This window comes from Podarcis pityusensis (assembly GCF_964106645.2).
Source record: "Podarcis pityusensis genome assembly, chromosome: 1".
Taxonomy (NCBI): domain Eukaryota; kingdom Metazoa; phylum Chordata; class Lepidosauria; order Squamata; family Lacertidae; genus Podarcis; species Podarcis pityusensis.
In genome coordinates this window covers 105,689,529-105,713,160 of record NC_138028.1, presented here as the reverse complement: position 1 = coordinate 105,713,160, position 23,632 = coordinate 105,689,529, and the positions used below count along the sequence as shown (strand labels likewise).

At 40.7% G+C, this 23,632-nt stretch overlaps 1 protein-coding gene across 2 annotated transcripts in view; it reads right to left on the bottom strand.

The window, feature by feature from the left end:
* The window catches only part of GALNT13 (polypeptide N-acetylgalactosaminyltransferase 13), a 151,868-nt gene that overhangs the window by 74,099 nt on the left and 54,137 nt on the right, over nucleotides 1–23,632 (bottom strand). For both annotated transcript variants that reach the window (XM_081007477.1, XM_081007478.1), the window contains exons 3-5: nucleotides 18,716–18,884; nucleotides 3,788–3,954; nucleotides 682–889 (exon numbers count right to left, since the gene is read on the bottom strand). In XM_081007477.1, the coding sequence (XP_080863603.1) occupies nucleotides 682–889; nucleotides 3,788–3,954; nucleotides 18,716–18,884 (544 nt within the window). The remainder of the gene's footprint in view (nucleotides 1–681; nucleotides 890–3,787; nucleotides 3,955–18,715; nucleotides 18,885–23,632) is intronic.

The following is a 23,632-nucleotide window of genomic DNA, read 5'->3' as shown; positions in this document are numbered from 1 at the left end:
TGGAGAGATAATACTTTTTGTGCTATGGGCTAGATCTTTTAGGATCGATGCTCTATGATATGTAGTGAGTTAGGGCGAGTTAGCATTGTTATTTTCTTCCGGTTCATAATTCCCAACTGTATTTGTCAATTGGATTTTTGAACCCCAATCTGGGTGAAGATAAAACAACAGTTATTGCACATCAAAAAGACTATGATTCTATGTTGTGGACATTCCCTCCTGTATGAGAGAGAAGTAGGAAGTCTGCATCTGCATTTTCTGGAGTTATTTGTATAAGACACATAGTGTGTGTGTGTGTGTGTGTGTGTGTGTGTGAATTGTTGTAACTACCTTCAGGATTGTGACAAGTGAGGTATACATTTTCTAAATCCGTAAATAAAATAATTAACAATGGGGCCAATCAGATCTGTCACATTAATCAGGAGGACATGTCTTGTTAGACCAATTTGCTGAAGAATGGAGCCAAATAAAAAAATGTGCAGGCTTACTTTTGTTCTAGAAAAGACTAGAAAGGTCTTGGCTGTGACTTATATTTTCAGTATCAGCCCATAAGACCTTTCCCATAACTAACTGAAATACTATGAAAGAAGAAGTTTATAATAAACTTACTTCTAATTAAAGCTGTCCTGGTAGATGCTGTCACAGTGCAAAAGCTATACAGGATTCGTTCTGAATTCTCACCTGTCTTCCTTGATTCTTGCCAGCAGGGGCTCCAGCCAGCCTAAAGTGCATTCACAGTGTGCATCCAGAAAAGTTATGACTTGGCCCTTGGAAGCTGCTGCTCCTCTTAGCCGAGCTCGAATGAGTCCTGATCGCTGTTCCATCCTAATGATTTTTACTGACACTTGCAAACTTTTCACATAATTCTCTAATGGGACCTTCAGAAAATCTGCCAAATGCAAATTAGGGGGGGGGGAATACAACAAAGTGTTTGTTCAAATGAAATTTGGAGACCAAAAGGAACACAGGATAGAAATTGTGTTGTTAAGATGCCACACACTGCTTTCTGAAAGGATGACTTCCTTGCAACACTCTAATAAACGCATTTGCAAAGGTCAAAAGATTCTGAAGGAAGAAACAAAAAGCTACTGAGAGACATATTGACAATTCACAGAATAAAGGAGGGAAATAAGGCCAGCAGAAAAAGAGAAAGAGCACTATGTGAATGCTGAGGTGGATACAGCATCTGTTTGTTTCATAGGTCATTGAGAATAAACATGAAAAAGAGCACCAAGTGGAACAGATGCAGGGCACACTGTCTTGCAGCTGTGCAGTGTAAATTAGCATGGGTATCCTATGCATGGTAGGACGCGGATGGTGCCGTGGTCTAAACCACAGAGCCTAGGGCTTGCTGATCAGAAGGTTGGTGGTTCAAAACCCCGCAACGGGGTGCGCTCCCATTGTTTTGTCCCAGCTCCTGCCCACCTAGCAGTTCGAAAGTACGTCAAAGTGCAAGTACAGTGGTACCTCGGGTTAAGTACTTAATTCGTTCCGGAGGTCCGTTCTTAACCTGAAACTGTTCTTAACCTGAAGCACCACTTTAGCTAATGGGGCCTCCTGCTGCTGCCATGCCGCCGGAGCACGATTTCTGTTCTCATCCTGAAGCAAAATTCTTAACCTGAGGTAATATTTCTGGATTAGCAGAGTCTGTAACCTGAAGCGTATGTAACCCGAGGTACCACTGTAGATAAATAGGTACTGCTCCGGTCGGAAGGTAAACGGCATTTCCGTGCACTGCTCTGGCTCACCAGAAGCAGCTTAGTCATGCTGGCCACATGACCGAGAAGCTGTCTGTGGACAAACGCCGGGTCCCTCGGCTTATAGAGCGAGATGAGCGTGCAACCCCAGAGTCGTCTGTGACTGGACATAATGGTGAGGGATACCTTTACCTTTACCTTTATCCTATACATACAGACTCCTTCTTTGCTTCTTGTATGAGAGACAGACAAAGAGAATATACTTTGGCTCACATAAGTCCATAAGGGACTCCAAAATCCTTCCAGTGCATGAGAAAGAACACTTCTGATAAAGAAGCAAAATAAATGATGGTCATATTTTTATGCTGAGACAATAGATAGCTACTGTCTTTTTTGGGTGGGGGGGGGGGAGCTACAAGGAATTATGCCTCTCGCCCACACTGGAGCACTTGAAAATACTTTTCCTGGTCATAATTACTTCCCCCGCCCATCTTTGGCAGCACTTAATAGGTTTTTGAAGACTTGAAACTTGAAACAACTGACTTTTCAAAATAATAATGTTTCCTTAGCTATGTAAAGAGAAACAGTTGCTGGCTGCTGAAAGCACTTCCTTTGGAAGAGCAAGGCATTATGATAGAACAGAAGAGGAAAAATTAATAAAAGAAGTATTTGGCCAAAACAAAAGGTATTGACATATATCCTATTTATCTATTAAAACATTCCTACTCTGTCTTTCTGTCATTAAGACATCCAAGTCAAACAATAAATATTCCATATTTGATATGTAACAAAAAGCAATATGATCCTATGAGATGGAAGCAGACGGAATTACTGCATTTTCAAATGCCTTCTTTTCACCATGTTCCAAAAGGCCAAAAGAAAAATGTGCATGGGCAGGTTTTCTGGAAGAAGGAATTCCAAAGTTCAGGAGTAATTCTTTCCTATACAGCAATATAATTTCTCTCACAAATACACTGCAGAGCATAGTAAGGCCTTAGGTGACCTGATTGAGAATAATCATTTTGGCGGCATTGGCCCTGTACACAATTTAGACCTTTGGAAACCACATAAAATGGGACCTCCTCTTCCCATCCTAGAGGGATGTCTGTTGAGGGGTCCAGGAGAACCATACAAGGACATGCATACCTAGTATGTATCACGAAAACAGGACAGAATTCCTAGAAAAGGATCTAGATAACTGGTTTCATCCAGAAATACCTGTAGCCAGGCTTACTACTGCATCATTCAAAACCCTCCCACAAAATAGTACATTTGAGAATGGTCAGTCATAATTAATAATAATAATAATAATAATAATAATAATAATTTATTATTATTTATACCCCGCCCATCTGGCTGGGTTTCCCCAGCCACTCATAAGGAGTGCCCAGCTTGTAGCTGGTCAGCTATGGGTCAATTGCTCCCAAGTTCACCTCAGCAGGATATAACAGGAGTTTCTGTAATACTTGTCCTACTACAGAGTCTTTTAAAACTGTTAATCCCCTTTTCTGAGTGGCATTAACAATCTGTTACCTGCTGAGCAATTCCCACCGGGTAAATTTACTAAGCCTGGGTGTGCATGTGGCAGGCCTCACTTCTGCAAGCATTCTGTCCACATTTCTGCATGCACACACTGAAAAGTATTGATATAAACTTGACAAGCAATTGCCAGTTGTAAATTGAAGCTCTATACAGAGCAGGTATGGTTCATTTTGTCTGTAAAAGTACGTGTTCACCATGGGCTACAGTGGGTCTCTCTAGCTCACTCCAGGGGTCAGCATTCAACAAACCCCAACCTGCTCTGAACAGTGACACTCCACAACATTGCCCAGATACAGTGGTGATACTTTCCTTACTACCACTGAGCAGGCAAAAGGTAGTCTCACCTGCATCTGATAGACCTGAGTACACATTTTTCACCACTCTAGCCATTGTCCCCATAAAACCTAGGATTAACAGCAATGCAAGATTTTCAGAGTAAACAGATTTCATTTTCTTTTTTAAAGTATTTTACATTCTTATCGCCTTGCCACAACATTACTCTGGAATTATTTATTCCTTATCATAATTTGTTTTCTGTTCACTCATACCTCTTTCACTGGCATCGTCTACCAAGATAATCTCAGAAAGTAGATAGTGTGGAGACCGATTTATAACACTGTAAATAGTACGAAGCAGAGTGCTCCAGGCTTCATTATGAAATACTATGACCACACTTGTGTTTGGTAGTTCATCAGGGTAGACTTTTGTCTTGCATCTGTCAAAGACAAAAAGGAAGTTGATTTATTCAGAAATTCATTCCATGGCACTAAATAATGGCATACAAGTTAATCAGGTTCCAGAAGCCAGGCCCCAAGGTTGCTGCACTGAAAGCAGAATGAAAGCAGAATATTAATCTCCCTAAACCTGCAAGAAAGATTCCTGCTGGTAACAAATGAATCTATGCTGTGGGTAACAGGGATATTAGTATTAAGACTCATGAAATCCACCTTCTAAAGGCATTTTATTGCTCTCAAAACACTGAAAATAACAAGAATCAATGTTTTAAAAACAGCAAATAATAAACTCAGCACCAAGCATCTGCACACAGAGGGAAAACAAAACATCAAAAGGTATTTCTCATTTAGCCTTACATGCCTACACTCACACACATACATCTATGTTCACATGCACAAATAAAACAGCATTTCAGCATTGTTCTCCTTCCCACATCTTACTGATGGCTGGATTATTAAACCTCCTCAAAATGTAAACAATATCTCCTTGATCTATGCTTAGTATCCTTGCTACTGAAAAATCATGAGCAGCTAAACTGATGAGGCAGAGACACAGCAGTAGAGGCTCTGCTGGCGGGGAAAACCCAACATTCCCACCCCAATATGTCTAGCTACAAGTCTCAAAAAATGTTCTTTTGATACTATGCAGCACTTGCACCTAAAAATCTGATGCTACTGTCTAAGCAGTGGCGGAACTTCATGCTCCGGCACCAGGGGCAGAGAGCAGGCGGGAGCGTGGCTGGCGCGCTTCCTGGGGGCGTGACGCGCTGCCCGCAGGGGCATGGTGCACATTCTGGGGGTGTGGCGTGCAGCTGCGATGGCACCCCACCGGGGTTGTGGTGCCGGGGGCAGTACACTCCCCCCGCCCCCCTCTTCCTCCACCAGTTTGTCTAAGCATTCCCCCCTGGATGATTTACATATAGGCACATAAAAATAGCTTTACATTTTATATTGCATACTTAAAACAGCAGTGCCATTTATTTTTCCTGTTCAAAACTATGCCACATTAAAAGAAACACGACTACAATTACAGGAGCTGTAAACAAACAAATAAAAGAAAACCCTGTTTTCATCTTCCTCGGGACATTACAATAATTTTGATTGCTAGCAATATTCTAGTGAGTGAAATGTTTTCCTTTGGAAATCATGCATTTGTCAAATGTAGATTTATGAATACGCATGAAGTAAGTACAGCTGTTTAAATGTGATGAAAACACACTTTCCAAGATCAATAACATGAAAACAGAGTGCACTACATACCTATTTACTATTGTTCCCTTTGGCTATGTACAAATTATGTGACCATAAACGGTTCCACTGTGGCTTTATCCCTTTCAGGATTGTATTGATTTCAGCAATGCAAGGGTAGATAATACATCACATGAATAGAAGCAAAGCAGTCAGACGAGATGAGAAACTGCAGTGACTACGGGCGATTTAAGAGGCAACAGTTATCATTTAGGACCAAATCCAAACACAGTGGCTTAGGTGACTTTACGGATTGTAACGGGATAATTTAGCAGTTACTATTTATTGCTCTACATTAAGAAAGTTAACAGCAGCAATCAAAAAGTATGGCGTAAAATAAAAAAGCTTGATGCATTCGTTATTTGGGTGCCTTTTGTATTTTACAACTACCAAAGCTACTATTCAGTCATCAAAGGACTTGATGAATCTTCTGAAGCAATGGCCAGTTCCCACTATTTCACAACTGTTAGAATTTATACAACTATAGTAAATGGAAAATCCTTCTGTGAAAAAGAAGAAGCGGAGTGACCATTGTAGATTCACTGCAGGCATAAGGCTACCAATCCTGTAGGCACTCTCTCCCTCTTCCCCTCCTTGGCATGCGTTATCCCCTGTGGCCGTAATGTAGGGTTTAGGTCAGGGGTCCCCAACCTGGGGCCCACAGAGGCCATTTAACCAGCCCACAAGCTGCCCCCGAACTGAGCTGCCTGCTCAGCGACTCCCTGTGCACTGCACTAAACCAGCGCAGCATGGGGACTCTCTTTTGCAGCTCTGGAAATTGTTTCTGTGCATGCCCAGATGCCGGAAATCGCTTTTGTGCAGGCACAATTTTCAGTGTCTGAGCATGCGCAGAAGCGATTTTCGGCACCACGGACATGCACAGATGCAATTTCTGGCATCGCGCTGCACCGGCCTGGCCCATGGAGGATCTCCACAGGAGTGATCTAGCCCATGCCCAGTAAGCCTTGCCAAGCCCTAGCTTGGTGTTACATCTTCACAGATGCTTTTAGCTAAAGGACCTGTAAACCTAATTCAAATATGATGGCAACCTTGATCAGCATTAACCATGCTCGATCGCAGCAGTGCAAATTCACACTAAGCCGACAAACAAACCAAGTAAGGATTATAACAAGAGGCAAGAGGGAAATGGAATACATGCCCACTGCTTATTCCGAATTTCTTAGCCACGATTAAGAGATTGCAACATTCTGTACCTGTTGGGCAACAATATACTCAACTCGAGAGCTAAGTATAACTAACACTTTTCTGACTTGGGATCAGATAACAAAAATCACCCTTGGTTAAGATGTGTTTATAATCGAAAGCAATGAAAAAATATACTTTGAATATTTCCTGTAAAATTAATAATAATAATAATAATAATAATAATAATAATAATAATACTTTATTATTTATACCCTGCCCATCTGGCTGGGCTTCCCCAGCCACTCTGGGCGACTTCCAACAAAATATTAAAATACAGTAATGCATCAAACATTAAAAGATTCCCTAAACAAAAGTTCCATTCAAAGGAAGGGGGAAAGGGGGAAAGGAAGGGTTTTTTCATTCATTCCAACAGGAATTGTATAGAACTCTCCAGAAGACTGTGACCAAATTCAGAAATTATTGTTGGTATTCCTTCTTAATTAAGATTTCAGGAAATGAAAGAAAAACAGATAAAAGTTTTACAATGAAAAATTTGCCTTACGACAAGACTGATGCAATAATTATTATTAACATATTTTTTTGATTAGACCAGACACTTGTGGAAAGCACAAGCCAGTGTTATCCAAAAGTGGTCTTTGGATATATTGGACACATACAGTAGTATATTGTTTTATTTCACCCCAATCTCCAGGTGGTGATTCCAGGCTCATGCTTGCTTTTGGAAATGAGGCACAGTGGAGACTGTGGTGTCTTTATGATATATGGTCTATTTACACACACACACACACACACACACACACACACAGAGCCTGCAATGGAGGGGTTCAAAGAATTAACACTCCAAAAGGCCCTTGTTTCTCCCATAGCTGCAGCCTTGGGTTCCAGCAGAAATCAGGCATGGTTCTCTCACTTCCCAGCCTGCCACTCTTCAGCTTCTAGTTCACATAACTCCACTCTTCTCTTTGTTTTTCGACCAACCAGTTGAGGAAGGGGGCCCTAACCATTATCTGTGTAGCAAAGAGTTATTTTCTTTGTTCCCTTAATGGCCCATTACCTGGGCTATCACCTCACCAGGAAGCTAGCCTGGCTACTCCAGGAATTTGAATCATTGCTTAAATTTTAACACCTGCTGTAGCATACAGCCTACTCCTCCCCCAACCCCCAACCCCATAACAATACTAAGTAGGCCTCAAAGTTGGGGGGGGGTAGGGTAATCCTACCCAAATTCATCATGGAAATATAAGAACTTAAATATCAGAGTTGTGGGGGGCGGGGCACAAGGTTCAAGAGTTTCCTAAGGAGATCTTCAACTCTATAATTTTAGACTCATTTGTTTAATCATCTATAGTGGTTGCCTATTTGTTTCCAGGCTCAATTCAAAGTGTTGGCTTTAAAGTCCTAAATGGCTTGGGATCTTGGTATATCTTATAGACCAATGTTCTGCCCCGCATTTCCATTCAGTATCCAAGGTCCTACTCCTGATTCCCCAGCTGGCACAGGTGGGTGCTCATGTGTCCTGCTTTGTAGAGGACAGTTGTATATTTGAAGAGCTGTCTGATCCCAGATAAAGAACAAAAAGTAATGAGAGCAGGGACCTTGAAGTTGTCAGGAAACAAACAGCACCTCAGAAACACACTGGACATACAGATCTCCTGGTCTTCCCAGGTATAATTAGGAACGTCTTCTGCTAACACCCTGGAGAGCTGCTACAAGTCAGTGCAGCCAGCAATCTGCTAGATGGAGCAATGGTCTTGACTTAGTGTAAGGCAGCCTCCTTTTTTTCTAAGTACAGGAGTGCATGCAACGTGTTCCCATACATGGGAGCTTTCATTTTCTGCTTTGGGCAGCAGAGCAATCTTGCACCCCATGGAATGCCACTGTAGAGGACCTAAGCTGATGTGATGGGTGGTTTGTATGCAATGCTTTAGATCCTAACCATATGCATTTCATTCATATCGAAGCAGCTGTGGAAACTGCAAGAATGCAAAGCTGAATGCAAAGCATTTTGAAATGCAGATCAGAATTTAAATTCTCAGAGATGCCAGTTTGGTAAATTACATGTTTTCTCCTTTTATATTTGTGTGCAACATTCAAGGTTTTGGACACAGCTGTATGTTCCTTAGAGCAGTGTTACAGAATGAATCATCTATTTCAAGCAGTAACTCGATACTGGAGTTAATGTTTATTACACTATATAATAGAAGGTTGATGCACTGTTTCAGATATGAAATTTTCAAATGTACAGTAATAAAAAATCCCTCTGTATATTACTCAAAAGCAGTAATTTGCGCCAACAAATAATTTATAATTTTCTCCCTACTTAGCCAGAAGTAACACTTTAAGAACAACTCTGTTGACACTGCCTTGCTGAATTTTGCTGAACCAAAATACACTATATCCAGTCTTCTATCTATCTATCTATCTATCTATCTATCCATCTGGTGATAGATGGGGAAATGTGTCTTGAAAATGTCTCTATCGTGTTATATTATACAATATAAATAGGTCTGCAGTTTGCAAGAACAAAGAGACTCACACCTTCAGCTGTCACTGTTCATAACAATGACATACTCAGAATGTGGGCTTGAATATCAAGCTTTCCTTAGGGATTTAGAACTCTAAATAGAGCATTAATTTTTCAAAAGTTGCCTCTGCGCAAGAATTTCATTTAGTTAAAAGCTCAAAAAGCTTTTGTGCCAGAGTAGGAACAAAGTAGCAGATGAAGGAGTATTTCAAAAATTTTTTAAAAAAACACACACACACACAAAGTGCAGGTTTTTAAGAGGCTAATCTTTCTCTCCATCTCCAAAGCAACTCAAGTGGACAATGTGCAGTTTTTCAACATTTTCCCAATCATACTGCTCCATAAAATAAGAATTGGCCCTTAATCCCAATAACAATGAAGCCAGTGGAGACCTTTTTCTACTCTAAAAGAGTAGAACACATCCATGTGTAAGGGGGGGGGAGAGAGAAAGGGAAATAATAATCAACAATGAGGCACGTAGTTAAGAGGGAGGGAGTTTATCTTGCTCCCCAACCCTAGTAGTGTTTCAGGCTAGTAAACTGTTAGGAAAACACAGGTGCTTTAAAATTCTGTAACTCCATGTTTCAAGATATTTTAAAAATGTAAAGCTGAGGGACAGATTTCCTTCTCTAGTCTTACTATCCACAGCCTGTATACTGTGTGGCACACCTGAATGGGATCCTCAGTTTGTATAGAAGATAATGAAAAGAAGCTGCAATCCAAGATAAGGTTGAGGAAAGCAATGCCTCCATCCAACTGGAGAGACTGGTGACACTCAGAATCTGAAGGAGGGTGTGTGCGGAAATTGCCCCTCCTGCATCCCTATTTACTTTGTCCAATGGAACAGAATAACACTGAGAACCAATCTCACAATGATATAGTCTCCTCCTTTCCATAGCCCTGCCTTACATTCTACAGTGGTACCTCGGGTTAAGTACTTAATTCATTCTGGAGGTCTGTACTTAACCTGAAACTGTTCTTAACCTGAAGCACCACTTTAGCTAATGGGGCCTCCTGCTGCTGCGGCGCCACCGGAGCACGATTTCTGTTCTCAATCTGAAGCAAAGTTCTTAACCTGAAGCACTATTTCTGGATTAGCGGAGTATGTAACCTGAAGCGTATGTAACCTGAAGTGTATGTAACCTGAGGTACCACTGTATTTCTAGAGCACAGTATAATATTGGAAACAGTGTGTCTATGTCAAGTTTCCCCATCTCCTAAGGGCCACTGCCACCATGTTCTGAGGTTTTCTCTCCTCCTACTGTAAGACAATATCCTTTGCTGCAGTTTTAGCGATAATTATAATTAAATTAATTATTATAATAAAGAAAAACTGTTGATGAGAAAATGCTACCTAATGAGATTCCACATGGTTCGTTCTTTCTTTCTTTCTTTCTTTCTTTCTTTCTTTCTTTCTTTCTTTGCTACAGACTTGGTCCTTCATGAATGAATGCTTTTTAGTATTCCAGTCATGTTCAGAAGCTAGTTTAGGAGCAATTAGCTAAGGGGCATTCTAAATAAAGCTAGAATATGGCAACACACTTTTTGTGTCATAGATGTTTACCCGCCCCTCCCCATCAGAATTTACTAATAGGTTTAAGGCAGACTTCAGCGTTGCACTTCACAAAGCAGGTAACAGATGTGTTGGTCTCAGAGCTTCCTTCCTAAATTGGATTTCTGTCAGGAGTGCAAAAGCAACAATCAAAGAAAAACTCTGTGACAAGTGAGATTTTCAGCCTGTGTAGGGAGGAAATTGTTGCTTCCATACTCGGTTGCATGTTTCCATTCAAAGTTATTGCCTATTGTCTTTACTTCGCAAAATTAGTTAGACTGCAAACATTGTATCAATGAGTGTTATTTCCCTTAACTCTGAAAGAAATACACCAGGGATAGAAGGAAATGTTATCTTCTAGGAATAGCATGCCTGACTTGTGGGCACAGGACAAAGTCATTCATCTAATACCTGGCATTCTTCAGGCTGAATGATTCCACATTTGCCTCAGAAATACTCAACCAAAACATCAATTATGTTTTCATGAATACTGTCAGATATGTATCTTGAAGACAGATATGCTAGGAAAAAGTCACACTGAAATTCCTTTACACCTTTGGGCATGGGAAAAAGAACTGCACAATTGTCAGACATCAGAGATGCAAACTACTATAAATTAACTGACCAAGATTGTTTCAAAGCAACTCTTCCTGCTTTCGTCCCAAGTCCAGAAGGCTTTACAGTGAGCTTCATGCATACTGGCAATGCTTGTGACCATACCATATGTCATGTTTGCTTTGCTGTTGCAGGTCCAAATTACCTGCCAGTTGGGGGATCATTAGCTAACTAAAACATCTTGTGTTGGCATAATTGATAATGCTTATAAGCAAAGTAGTTAACAGTTCAGATTTGTGCTGCCTTATGTTCCACACAAAAAAAAATGAAAAGGGAGATGGTCCAATGGGAAAAGAGATGGCATTTTAAAATTCCAGGCATAATAAGACTGGACATCCTGATGACAAGCCATATGCAGACCTGGGACTTTGAACATTCTTTGTGTCCTTGAGTTTGGGCCAAATATAAGTTCCACAGTTCTTTAAAGTGAGTTTGTTTGTTTGTTTGTTTTCATAATCTAGTGTTTTAAGAAAATCTGAAGAACTTTTCTGGGAGATTTTTATTTCACCCAACTTTGTGTCAGGCCCTGTAAAGAAGGAAACAGGAACTGGATCATTCAGAGCAGATGTTGTCAATGGGATACCCTTCAGATACTACTGTAACTACATCTCCCATCATCCCTGACCATTGCCTTGACAGATGATCTAGAGGATTGGTGCAAAGTAAGTAATATTATACACACACACCTCAGTGCTTTTGCAATTGCCAAGTAGACCCAAAGCAGAGTCACCATCAGTGATGCCTCAGAACTGCAATACCTTAAGGACCACATGAACCTACCCAGACCCTGTGATCATCATTTGATGCCCCTCTTCATGCACCTCCTCCATGAAAGGTCGAGAAGGTTGCAACAAGAGAATTAGACTTTTATGAAGTGGCTCCCCATTTGTGGGATGCTCTCCCCAGGGAGACCCGCCTGGTGCCTTCAATCTACAACTTTAGGTGCCAGGTAAAAACATTCCTCTTTAACCAGGCCTTTGGCTGACTAACATCCTAAACTATACTCTTTTAAATGTGTTTGTGGGAGGGGGTAGAGAGAGGGGTGTTATTGGTTTGTTTTTATTATGTATTTTGTGTTTTCATCTTGTATTTTTATGCTGTGAATGGCCCCGAGATCTACAAAAGAATGGCAGGATACAAATTTAAATCATCATCAACATCAATATTGTCATCAATATACCGTCCTCATTGTTCACACTGTCTAGAACCTTGTTACAAGGTAGTTGCAGAATGATAAGCTTTTCATATGCATTTGCAAACCTGGTGTGATGTTTGCTAAACTTTGAGTCCTGAACCAAAGATGATTGAACCATAAGTAGGAAGAGTAAGATGATTGTCTTACTCTTGAGCCTTTGAGAAATGGAAATCTGTAGTCCTCCAAATACGGTTGGACTGTAGCTCCCATGACAATTAGCAGTGCTGCCTGAAGCTGATGGAAGCTGATAGTACAACCACATCTGGATGGGCAAGGTTCCCTACAATGGAGCTATAGCCAGCCATGGTGAACGAAAGGAAATCTATAAATAAAGTAAGTAAATGACTTACAGTATTTTTTGCTCTATAAGACTCACTTTTTCCCTCCTAAAAAGTAAGGGGAAATGTGTGTGCGTCTTATGGAGCGAATGCAGGCTGCGCAGCTATCCCAGAAGCCAGAACAGCAAGAGGGATTGCTGCTTTCACTGTGCAGTGATCCCTCTTGCAGTTCTGGCTTCTGAGATTCAGAATATTTTTTTTCTTGTTTTCCTCCTCCAAAAACTAGGTGCGTCTTGTGGTCTGGTGCATCTTATAGAGCGAAAAATACGGTACTTTTGTTGTATCCTCAATAAAAGTAATAATTAGGTAAAGTACGTAATTGCTTCAGTTTTAGATATTACTGACTGATCAGGCTGCACACTGCCCTCCATAATTACTGCCTCTGACCCCAAACCAAACATGAGGGAAATGGTATCATACATGAAAGCTAAACTTCATCCCTAGCATCAACTGATTGCCCAGCTGCTCTATTCATTGTCACGATCAAGTTTTCTAAACTGTGACTGTCCAGGCAAAAATGTACAGGAATGCATGAAAGAAGCAATTTCATGGCTGAACAGCTTTGCACCATTGAGTCAAAAAATAGAGCTACACTCAGCTCACAAGGTGGGCTTTGCTACCAATGGATGATCACTATAAACTTCCTCTGTGCACATGGGAAGTAAAAATAAATTTAAAAATCAAAAAAATCAGTGGGAATAGGAGAGAAAAATTGCTCCCTTTCCAACACAACACAACCCTTTAAAACCTGTAAAAAAGATTGCATGGGTTGTATCTAAAACTCTACAAACAATCCAGTAGGAATAACCTATTCTCCTAGCACATATACTGTCATAATGTCAATCCTAGTCTGGAAATGATGATGATTATGATGATGATTATGATGCGTAGTATTTATTTTGTCTTGGTAATAGTTACAGTGGCAAAGCCAGTATCATCATCAGTATTCATGTATTAAATATTGGGTGCGGAGAGAGAGAGAGAGAGAGAGAGAACTAAGACCTCTGCTGTGAGATCCCTTTTTGCCAAGCTGTTTTATTTGGTGATACTCCAGGCTGAAATGCTTCATATTTCTTCAAACATGAGCTAGTGAGGATGCCTGTCTTGTCCAGTGAGTTCATGGCAGTGGTGAAATTTGAACCAGTGACGTCCTCTTTCAATGGCTGAGATATGGCAACATTTCCTCAGCAAGAATACAGAAAAATCGATGTATGCAGTGCTTTTTTTCTATAAAAAAAAAAAGTTTAAGGGTACTGTCATTTTGACTCAAGAAAATCACTGTTTTATAGTTCAAATAAAAAATAAATAAATACAATAAATGGACAAAAGTACAAAGATTCACAAAATGTTTAGGGGTATGCGTACCCCTGCGTACCCCCAGAAAAAAGCACTGGATGTATGTGTACATTAACCATACCTTGGTATTATCCAGGTTAAATCATAGTGATGTATACTATAAATAGAATGGAAATATGCAAAGGAGCTGCAGCCATCCAATACATGGAATTTGGGCTTCTTTGCAAAACAATTTGCCCATCCCAATTTAAAAAGGTGCCATGGTAGTTAAATTACAAGTTCGGAACATTTTTTTAAATGCAAAGACACTTCTTTTATTTCAGATGCACATCCATTGGTTCTAGCTGTACAGGCCAACCCTCAGACAGAGAACTTTGAAAATAAACTAACATATGGAGCACCATACCAGTATCTAAAATCCAGCTGCTTGCCTATCCTCCAGAGACAGGCTGTCCTCCATTGTCAAGCCATTATTAGACAAGTCTGATTTCCCCGCAGCTGGTCAAGGGCAGCCCTTTATGAATCCAGCTGTCTTTGATGTGCACATTGAGAAATGCCCTCATAAGATTGTTTCATCTGTCACCAGGCTGTGCTGCTAATTCTCCATTTGCTGAAACTGGCTGATTTCAGCCTGAATAGGCTGGAGGCTTTCCTGGATATTATTATAGTTCTGACAAATAACAAATGCAGGTGATGCACATAAAGTTCACCTGCAATGTGAGCAATGAACTGAAGCAAACAGCCTGGTGCAGTCAAAAGCAGACAAGGCAAGATAAAAATACAGAATCTTTATATTGACTGTGGTTCTCTGTGCCTCAAATTTGAGTTACCTACAAGCAGAGTAGGGACTGTAAATCAATACAGATTGCTGTGATGAATTTTTTGATCACAGGAATGCAGTGTGAAGAAGGAAAGGCTTTTGGTTTCGATTAGAGATAAGTGGATCCCTCTTATCCCACCATTTCACTATGCCTTGGGTTCTGCTCCAGTTGTCTTCTGGAATGTTGAAACAATATATTTTATGCATGTATGCACAAGCGTGCACACAAACTCTCTCTCACCTACCACTTCCTCATAGAAACTTAAATTCTTTTTTTTTTTTATGTTGCCTTTCTGAAAGAATTGAAATTCTAGAAATTTATATAAAAAAACAGAAACAGAAAGAACCATTGGTTGTGAAGTTTCATTAATTCAAAATTCCAAAACTCAGAGGGAGAAATTAGGCAGAATAGAATACTGCAACAGTCTAGACAAGATAACTCTCCTCTGTTTACAAATATAAAAATTTCTGCCAAAAGCATATCTGTGTCTCTTGTGGATAATATATAAAATCCGTCTCAATATATCCACACCATCTCACTCCAATGCTCCCGTATCTAAAGGAAATAAGACAGAATCCTATTAAACCAAAAACTGGAAGATTCAGCCTTTCCTGACAGTAGAGATGGAAGAGAACAACAGTAAATACTAGTCAAGGTCCCCAGTTGTGGGGTTCCGCAGGGCTCAATCCTATCCCCCACGTTGTTTAACATCTACATGAAACTGCAGGGTGGGGTTCTGCAGAAGTTTGGAGTATGTTGTCAGCAGTATGCTAATGACACTCACCTCTATTTCTCTTTCACATATGCAGGTGAGGCAGTGGAAGTGCTGGACCAGTGTCTTGCCTCAGTAATGGACTGGATGAGAGCCAATAAACTGAAACTCAATCCAGATAAGACTGAGGCACTGTTAGTGGGTGGTTCCCTAGACCAGATGGGTGGGAGATCGCCTGCTCTTGCTGGGGTTACATTTCCAAAAGTCAATGGGGAAAAACCAGTTACAAAAAAGCTAATATGTATAACAAAGAACTCAAGAGTGACACTTTATGCTAACAATGAAGCCAGTTAGTAGACTAGACTGAGAAAATGTGCTGTGCCCAAAACTAGTTGATAGCCTTAGAGGAGATTTCTTTTGTTGTTTTTTTATAAGATATTTATTAAGATTTTCAAAATATTACAAAATAAAAATAAAAAAAGAAGAAAATACAAAATAAAAATGGTTAAAAACAACTCAATCTTTCCATTACTTATTTTTCATTAGCTTGTTTCCCAGACCTCCTCACGCCTCCCTTTTTTGTATTCCAGTTCGGTTTGTTGGTTCAGCAAATCCTTACCCTCTTTGTTTATCCTAGTCTTTAATCTTAAAATATTGTAACGTTAAATTTTTACCTATTAATAATCCATTTTTCATATTTCCTTATACTATTACAGCTGAAAACCACTTAATTTCTATCCAACATCATTCTAACATTCATTAATTTTACAATATTTCTGTAGATAGTCTTTAAATTTCTTCCAATCTTCTTCCACCGACTCTTCTCCCTGGTCTCGGATTCTGCCAGTCATTTCCGCCAGTTCCATATAGTCCATCCCCTTCATCTGCCATTCTTCCGCCTTAGAGGAGATTTGAAGGCTATTCCCAGGACCAAACCCAACACTATAACCACAACAAGCAGATTCAAATGCCAAAATCTCTGTGTAGTTCATGTATCATTGGAAGCCTTCTGGGGGCTGGAATTCTATCCTGGATTCCATGCCACGCCCACCTGCAGAAAAGCTGCCAGCCAGCAAGCCTCCTCCTACAGTATGTTGCCACCCTAGTATTTATAGGTGGCATAGTGGCAGCTGGAGTAGAGACACTATTAATGGGTGGGACGAACACAATCCAGGCTACCATTCATGTGCCACCATCCACTTCCTGTGGTAGCCAGAAAGAAACAGGAGCCATATTCCCCCTGGGGTGAAGCATTGTGCTATAAGATTAGGCTATAAAACAGGATGGGGAACCTGTGGCCCTCCAGATGTTAGTAGACTACAACTCATACCAGCCCTAGGCATCAGGGCAAATGGTTGTGGAGGAAGTGAGTTGTAGTCCAGCAACATCTTGAAGGCCCCCTGGGTGGTAGCAAGAGCAGAGCACCATCTTTTTCAATAAGTAAGGTAGCTGTTTGGAGACAGGAGGCCCATTCCACGCCAAAGGGCCCTAGATTTGTCTTGACTTGTCTTCTGGTCAAACCCTAAGGGCTATGTAAGTGAATAATTGCCTTGAAGATGATACAGCAGCCTCTGACATGAGTAAAGTGTGTCATTTCTTCCCTGAAAAATCTAATTTACTATTGTAATGCTTTAATACGTGCCGACAACACATATTACATAGTGCGACTGATACCACATGACACATCAAGGCAATTAAAAAATGTCTCCCCCTCTCCTTCTTCATGCTGATCATACTAATATTCAATATCTCCTTGTGTATTAGTTAGAAGGAATGTTTTCTGTGACACCTATTGAATTACTAGCAATTGCCAGAATTATCTTTCTCTGCAGATGCAGAACACCTACAGTGACATTGCTATATCTAAATGGGAAGAGCATGCAAAATGTGTTCCACACATTACAATAAGTGTCAGATTCCATGTAATGACAGCAAAGCAGAACTGGACAGGGCTGCTAGAGGTGTTGTCACCTCAAAATGGAGGGCGCTTTAATTCTCAGTTATGTATCACAACAGAACATAGAAAGCCTTAAAAACCTTGAATGTTCTGAAGTTGCAGGACACTGTTAATACACATTTGCATGTTTACAAGTTTACAGATGGATTGTGCACACTCCTCTGGCTTCAATTAACAGTTCCAGTGAACCACTGAAAGCAAAACAAAGCCCCAACCCAGTATGGAATAATCAACAAGCATTCTCTGCAACCTCACTTCCATTCCCAGGTCTGCATAATCCAAATGAATACACATGCTGGCTAACCATTCATCAGCAAATTACCTGCTGCAGTTCCTTCAAGATGCCTGTATGATGATATCTGCATGTATGCTCTAATCTTCTGACTACCTTAGCATTTACACTTAACGTCTGGCTCTGCTTGCCAGGCATATATGGTATTTTCTAGCCCCTCAACTGAGTGCTACCCATCTCTTGCAGCTCTTACAACCTCTCAACTAGGCTTCAGTCTCCTCTCCAGCCCAGATCTGCTCCTTTTAGCTCACCCCAGCTAAGCCAGCGCCACCATAACCCATTACAGGCAAGGACATAGCTGCTACTTTCATGCGAAACAACACAAACACAAAATCCCTACAGCATGCAATTTCTATTCTAGAGAAATTTTGTAAACTGTGAAGTGGACCCTACCCTAGGTCAATTAAGAGTACTGACCTAGAAGTTGTCAGATTTTCCCAGTTAGCTTCTGCAACATCACTAGGGCTGCCATATGTCCGGGTTTCGGAAGGTCATAACTACATACCTATTCTAACTAACATATTCAAGCGTTTTTTACAGCCTGGATTGTGATTTGTCACTGCTGTGAGAAGCTTCTCTAATTGGCTGGCTGAGTATTTTTTATTGGTTGTGGTGTAGTGGTTAAGAGCGACAGACTCGTAATCTGGAGAACCGGGTTCGCGTCTCCGCTCCTCCACATGCAGCTGCTGGGTGACCTTGGGCTAGCCACACTTCTTTGAAGTCTCTCAGCCCCACTCCCCTCACAGAGTGTTTGTTGTGGGGGAGGAGGGGAAAGGAGAATGTTAGCCGCTTTGGTACTCCTTCGGGTAGTGATAAAGCAGGATATCAAATCCAAACTCTTCTTCTTCTTACGTTTTTATCTTTGTTGGGTTAATGATACTCCATAATTTTGATTTGATGGGCATTTTCTAGAAAGGCAGTTTAAAAATATCCAAAATAAATATGATAATAAAATAAAACAGATTAGAAATATTGGGAATGTCAATGCAACACACTGCAAAACCAAGCCAAATGTGTAAACTTACCCTTCTAGTCTTACATCAGGCAAACTTCTGTTGAATGCAATCATGTCACTGGCCATAAGATTAAACTGGTTGATTTTAAAGAGTTCTTTCATTTTTTCCTGATCATCTTTGGGGATGACAACTGCCTTTCCCATCTCTCCAGGTCCTTCTTGGCTTCTTGACATAACAGCTGTAACAGAAGACATCAAGAAAAAGCATATCCTTAACCATTCTGCATCGTTCTCATCATGCAGAAACTTCCAATCTATTGTTTTCTGGGTCTAAAGATAAGAAGCCATGAGTTTAACTCTTCTTCATGTACATTCAGGTCCATATTTCATAAGGCTGCAGTCAGATCAATAAAAATGAGGGAAAATGGGGAACGTATTTTCTATTACCAGCATTCTGTGATGAAGTCATTACTTAAACTACTTATTCACATTCCATCCCTTCAAGGAGCTCAGGTTTATATGCATAATTTCATCCCATGTTATCCTTGTAGCAACCATGTGATGTCACAGCCCCAACAGAAATCCCCACCTGTGACAGCCCTGGAAGGGAAGCCTCCACTGGTCCCAATGGTTGCTTTGCTTCAAAGACTAACAGCAACTTCAGGGGTGGGGTGCTGGAACCATAACAAAGGATGAAAGGGTTGAATCCATCCTCATCCTCCTCATCCCCCCTGGTCCCCAAGCACCTACCATTTATTTCTCTCTCCCTTTAGTTTTAATATTATTTATTGATTAGTCAAGAAGCACCAACATAACAAAAAGGAAGAACACAAAGAATTGAAAACAATCACCTCCTGCAAGGACAACAGTACAAAAGTACAGTGCCTCTCCAAAGGAACAATAAAGTATTGACACACCTGCACCTGCTAGTTCTAATGTTAAAGGAGGAGGAAAAAAACACAATGCAACTTCAAAGTGTGTTACTCCAGTAGTAGTTTGGTCCTTCAAGCAATCAATACCGACATATTTAATATGACTTCACATCCGCACCCACAAGTTTCTCGGGCATAGACAATGTGAAGGGAAATGTTTGAAAATATCCCTAGGAGTTGTCTTCTTTATACAGTAGTACCTCAGGTTAAGAACTTAATTCGTTCTGGAGGTCTGTTCTTAACCTGAAACTGTTATTAATCTGAGGTACCACTTTAGCTAATGGGGTCTCCCACTGATGCTGTGCTGCCGGAGCACGATTTCTGTTCTCATCCTGAAATAAAGTTCTTAACCCAAGGTACTATTTCTGGGTTAGTGGAGTCTGTAACCTGAAGCGTCTGTAACCCGAGGTACCACTGTATTGTGAACAGAGAACATTTCTGCTTGCCCAAAGGCTGTATCCCCAATTTTTCACCAGTTCCCTCTACCAAGTGCAGCTGTACCTGAGGACTGAGGAACTCACCAGAATTGTATGTGATATGGTGCAAGGGACCATTTATTGCAAAAAGATGTATGTCTTTGCTTGAATTTATTTATGCACTGCAAGGGCCTACGACAGGATACATACATTCAATAAAATAGATTTAAAAACAATAAAGCATCACTTAAAATAGGGAAACTAAAAACTAAAAAAAACTAAACAGAAAACATAAACTAAAAAAAAAAAGAAAAAATGAAAGAAAAGTTTTTAAGCTTAAGGAAATTCGCAAAAAAATTACATTTCCGACACGGGTTGCCATACGTCTGGGCATTTCAGCACTTTCTGTTTCTGATGGCCAAATCACCAACGTATGGCAATCCTACTTAAAACCATAATTGAAACACACACAAAATATTACAGTGGAAGCCAATCAAAATTGATTCTTCTGCCCTATTAAAAAAACAACAACTAGGGCCAAAAGGTTCATCTTGATGAAATAACAAGAGTGCAGTGACAATGCCAGATGCATCTCCAAGGGGAAGGATTTCCAATAACAGGGGAGCCACCACAGAAAAGGCCTTTCAATGTGCCACGACCACTTAATCATCAAAGGGCTTCCCCTGCTGACCTGAACATTCAGGTAGGTCTCTATGGGAGGAGGAACTCCTTCAGATATTTGGACCCCCAAGTTATTTAGGGCTTTGTATATACACAAACAAGGGGTATACATAAACTTTATGATATAAATAAGTAACTGTAGCATGTTTGGAATTTGTTGAGTTTATGCTTCCACCACCTGTAAAGTTTTAGTCTGCCCTGGTTCATGCCACATTTGCAATGCAGCTTTCAGTATCGAACTAGTTGCACATGATTGGCTTGAAAGAAGTGCTAAGAGCCTTGCCTCTCCCTGCTCATGCGGACAGGGCAGAGAGAGGGGACAGGGCAGAGAGAGGTGTTAAGGGCTGCACTATTCCTTGGAACCTCCAAAATGCCCCTTTGGCAACATCCACAGAAGTTGTTGGAGTGTTCATTGAGTGAGCGTTGCATAGGATCCTGGGAATAGTGCTTCTGGGACTTGGATGGGGAGCAAATTCACATATTTCAAGAGAAGCAGAGGCAGCCAAACAAGAGCAGGAGAGAAAAAACAATCCTCAAAACAGATCGAGAATTTTGCGTGAGCTACAGTGCTGGGATTCATTCCAACACTACAGTTCTTTAAATTTTAACAAATATTATCTTTTATTAACTTTTCCATAATACATGCACACTACAAATTGATTACTAAAAAAACCCAGACAGCAGTAATTTCATTGATATCACGAACTAAATTTAATTGTTCTCTTATATGACATTCAGCCCAGACATTCAGCAGCTTAGTTTTTGTTCATTTTCATCCATTCCTGGCTTGCTTGTTAAATAACGCTGCAAACAGAATTACAATGCACAGATACATCATTATCAGCTAATGAACAGTGCAGCTAATGAGAAACTGAGCATCAGCATGCAACTTATTCTTTTTATCTTTTCAGGCTTGTTTGGTGAGCAGCTTCCTTACTATTGACAGTCTGTATGTATGTGACAAAATCAGTTGTACATAACTTACTTATCATAGAATAAAGGTAAAGGTAAAGGTACCCCTGCCCGTATGGGCCAGTCGTGTCCGACTCTAGGGTTGTGCGCCCATCTCACTTAAGAGGCCGGGGGCCAGCGCTGTCCAGAGACACTTCCGGGTCACGTGGCCAGTGTGACGAAGCTGCTCTGGCAAGCCAGCACCAGCGCAGCACACGGAAACGCCGTTTACCTTCCCGCTATAAAGCGGTACCTATTTATCTACTTGCACTTAGGGGTGCTTTCGAACTGCTAGGTGGACAGGAGCTGGGACCGGGAGACGGGAGCTCACCCCGCCGCGGGGATTCAAACTGCCGACCATGTGATTGGCAAGCCCTAGGCACAGCGCCACCTGCGTCCCTAATCCCTTCTATTCTAATCATAGAATAGTTGCAACTAATCATCCTGTATAGCAGGTATGAGGAACCTCTGACCCATGGAGTAAAATCTGGCCTGCAAGTGTTCCTAATTTGTCCCATGGGGCTGTTTTCCCCTGCCATGAAATCCTGTCCCACACCTGACATCATATGTCATCATGCGTGGGGAATGTGAAGCCATAGCTGAAAAGGAACATTTGGAGTGTTACTGGAGCATCCTCTTGATTCTTTTACTTTCAGGGCCAAATGCAAGGTACATGTGATAAAGGAGCTCCAAACCAACACCAGCACATTCATGCTGCAAATATTTCATATAAGGCCAACCCAGCCAACTCATAATAATTTGTTCACATACCAGTGCACTTACGTGCATGGGCATATATCTTGCACTGGTATTCACAGAAAAAGCTATTTTTTGTTAATTAGCGATACTACTCTGGGATATTTACTGGGTGAAATTATCCTAGACAACTGAGTACAGCAGGCAGGATTGTGTTGACTGTAACCGTTTTGCTAACCGACCAACAAGCATTAGTGTGTGCATCTGCTGAGAGTTAGCAACAATCACACGAGAACTGAAATATTTATCTATGAGGGAAAATAATGGCTTTTGCTGTGGGAAATGCAGATGCATACATACACAGATCAAAAAAGCATATACAGTATATATATATGTGTGTGTGTGTATGCATTACACAGGCAGCCCACCCATGTTGTCAGGACTATTTTCTTATTATTAAGGAAATAGGAAATGAGAAGTCTGAAGGCAGAGAATTGCCTTATACACAGAGAGAAAAGGTGGAGTCCTAAGGACCCAGAATAACTGAAGGCAGAGATAGATAGAAACAGACAGAGAAAAGCTCATTTGCAAAGCGCACACTTTCCTGGTCTAGCAAGAGAGTGAAATTGGGAAAATAAAGGCGTCAACATGAAGCTAGAGAAATGCTATATTTACTTGTGTGGTGGTAGGAAGGAAACAGAGGCAACACAAACTCTAGTTCTGCTGAGACTTATAACATTACATGAAAGAACTATAGCAAGGCTAGATGGAATTGACAGGGGCTTATCATTTTAGATAATCCTTCCGTCTGTCAAAAGCGGCATGCTCCAACCAGAGTGGCTCATCATCCAACCTCAGGGTGACTCTCCCTTATCGTCAACCATCAGCTCTTGGGATTTGTGTCAGAAAATTAAAAAGCATTCCCCTTTAGAAAGGCACATCAGAAGTCTTGACTAATTCTGAAGAAAATAACAAATAGGGAAGGATGTAACTAAGGTATTTAAAGAAAAAGAGGGAAATGAGCTAACTCTAGCAGCTGTCCATGGGGATAGGTATCTGAAAAAAGAAGCATGGAATGTTCCCCAAAAGCTGAACAAATTGGGGATGCAACATGCAGACAACTATAGGAAAAACCTATCATGAATCTCACCCTGAATAAAAAAGGGCATTTCACAAAGGGTCCAGGCTGGACATTAACATCATTATTTAACAAAATTTGTTAGTTCTTCTATATAGTTTTCAAATTGCCTATTCATTTGAGAGTCTAATGCATTCCTTTAAAAATGTGACCAATTAGATAATTATACCAAA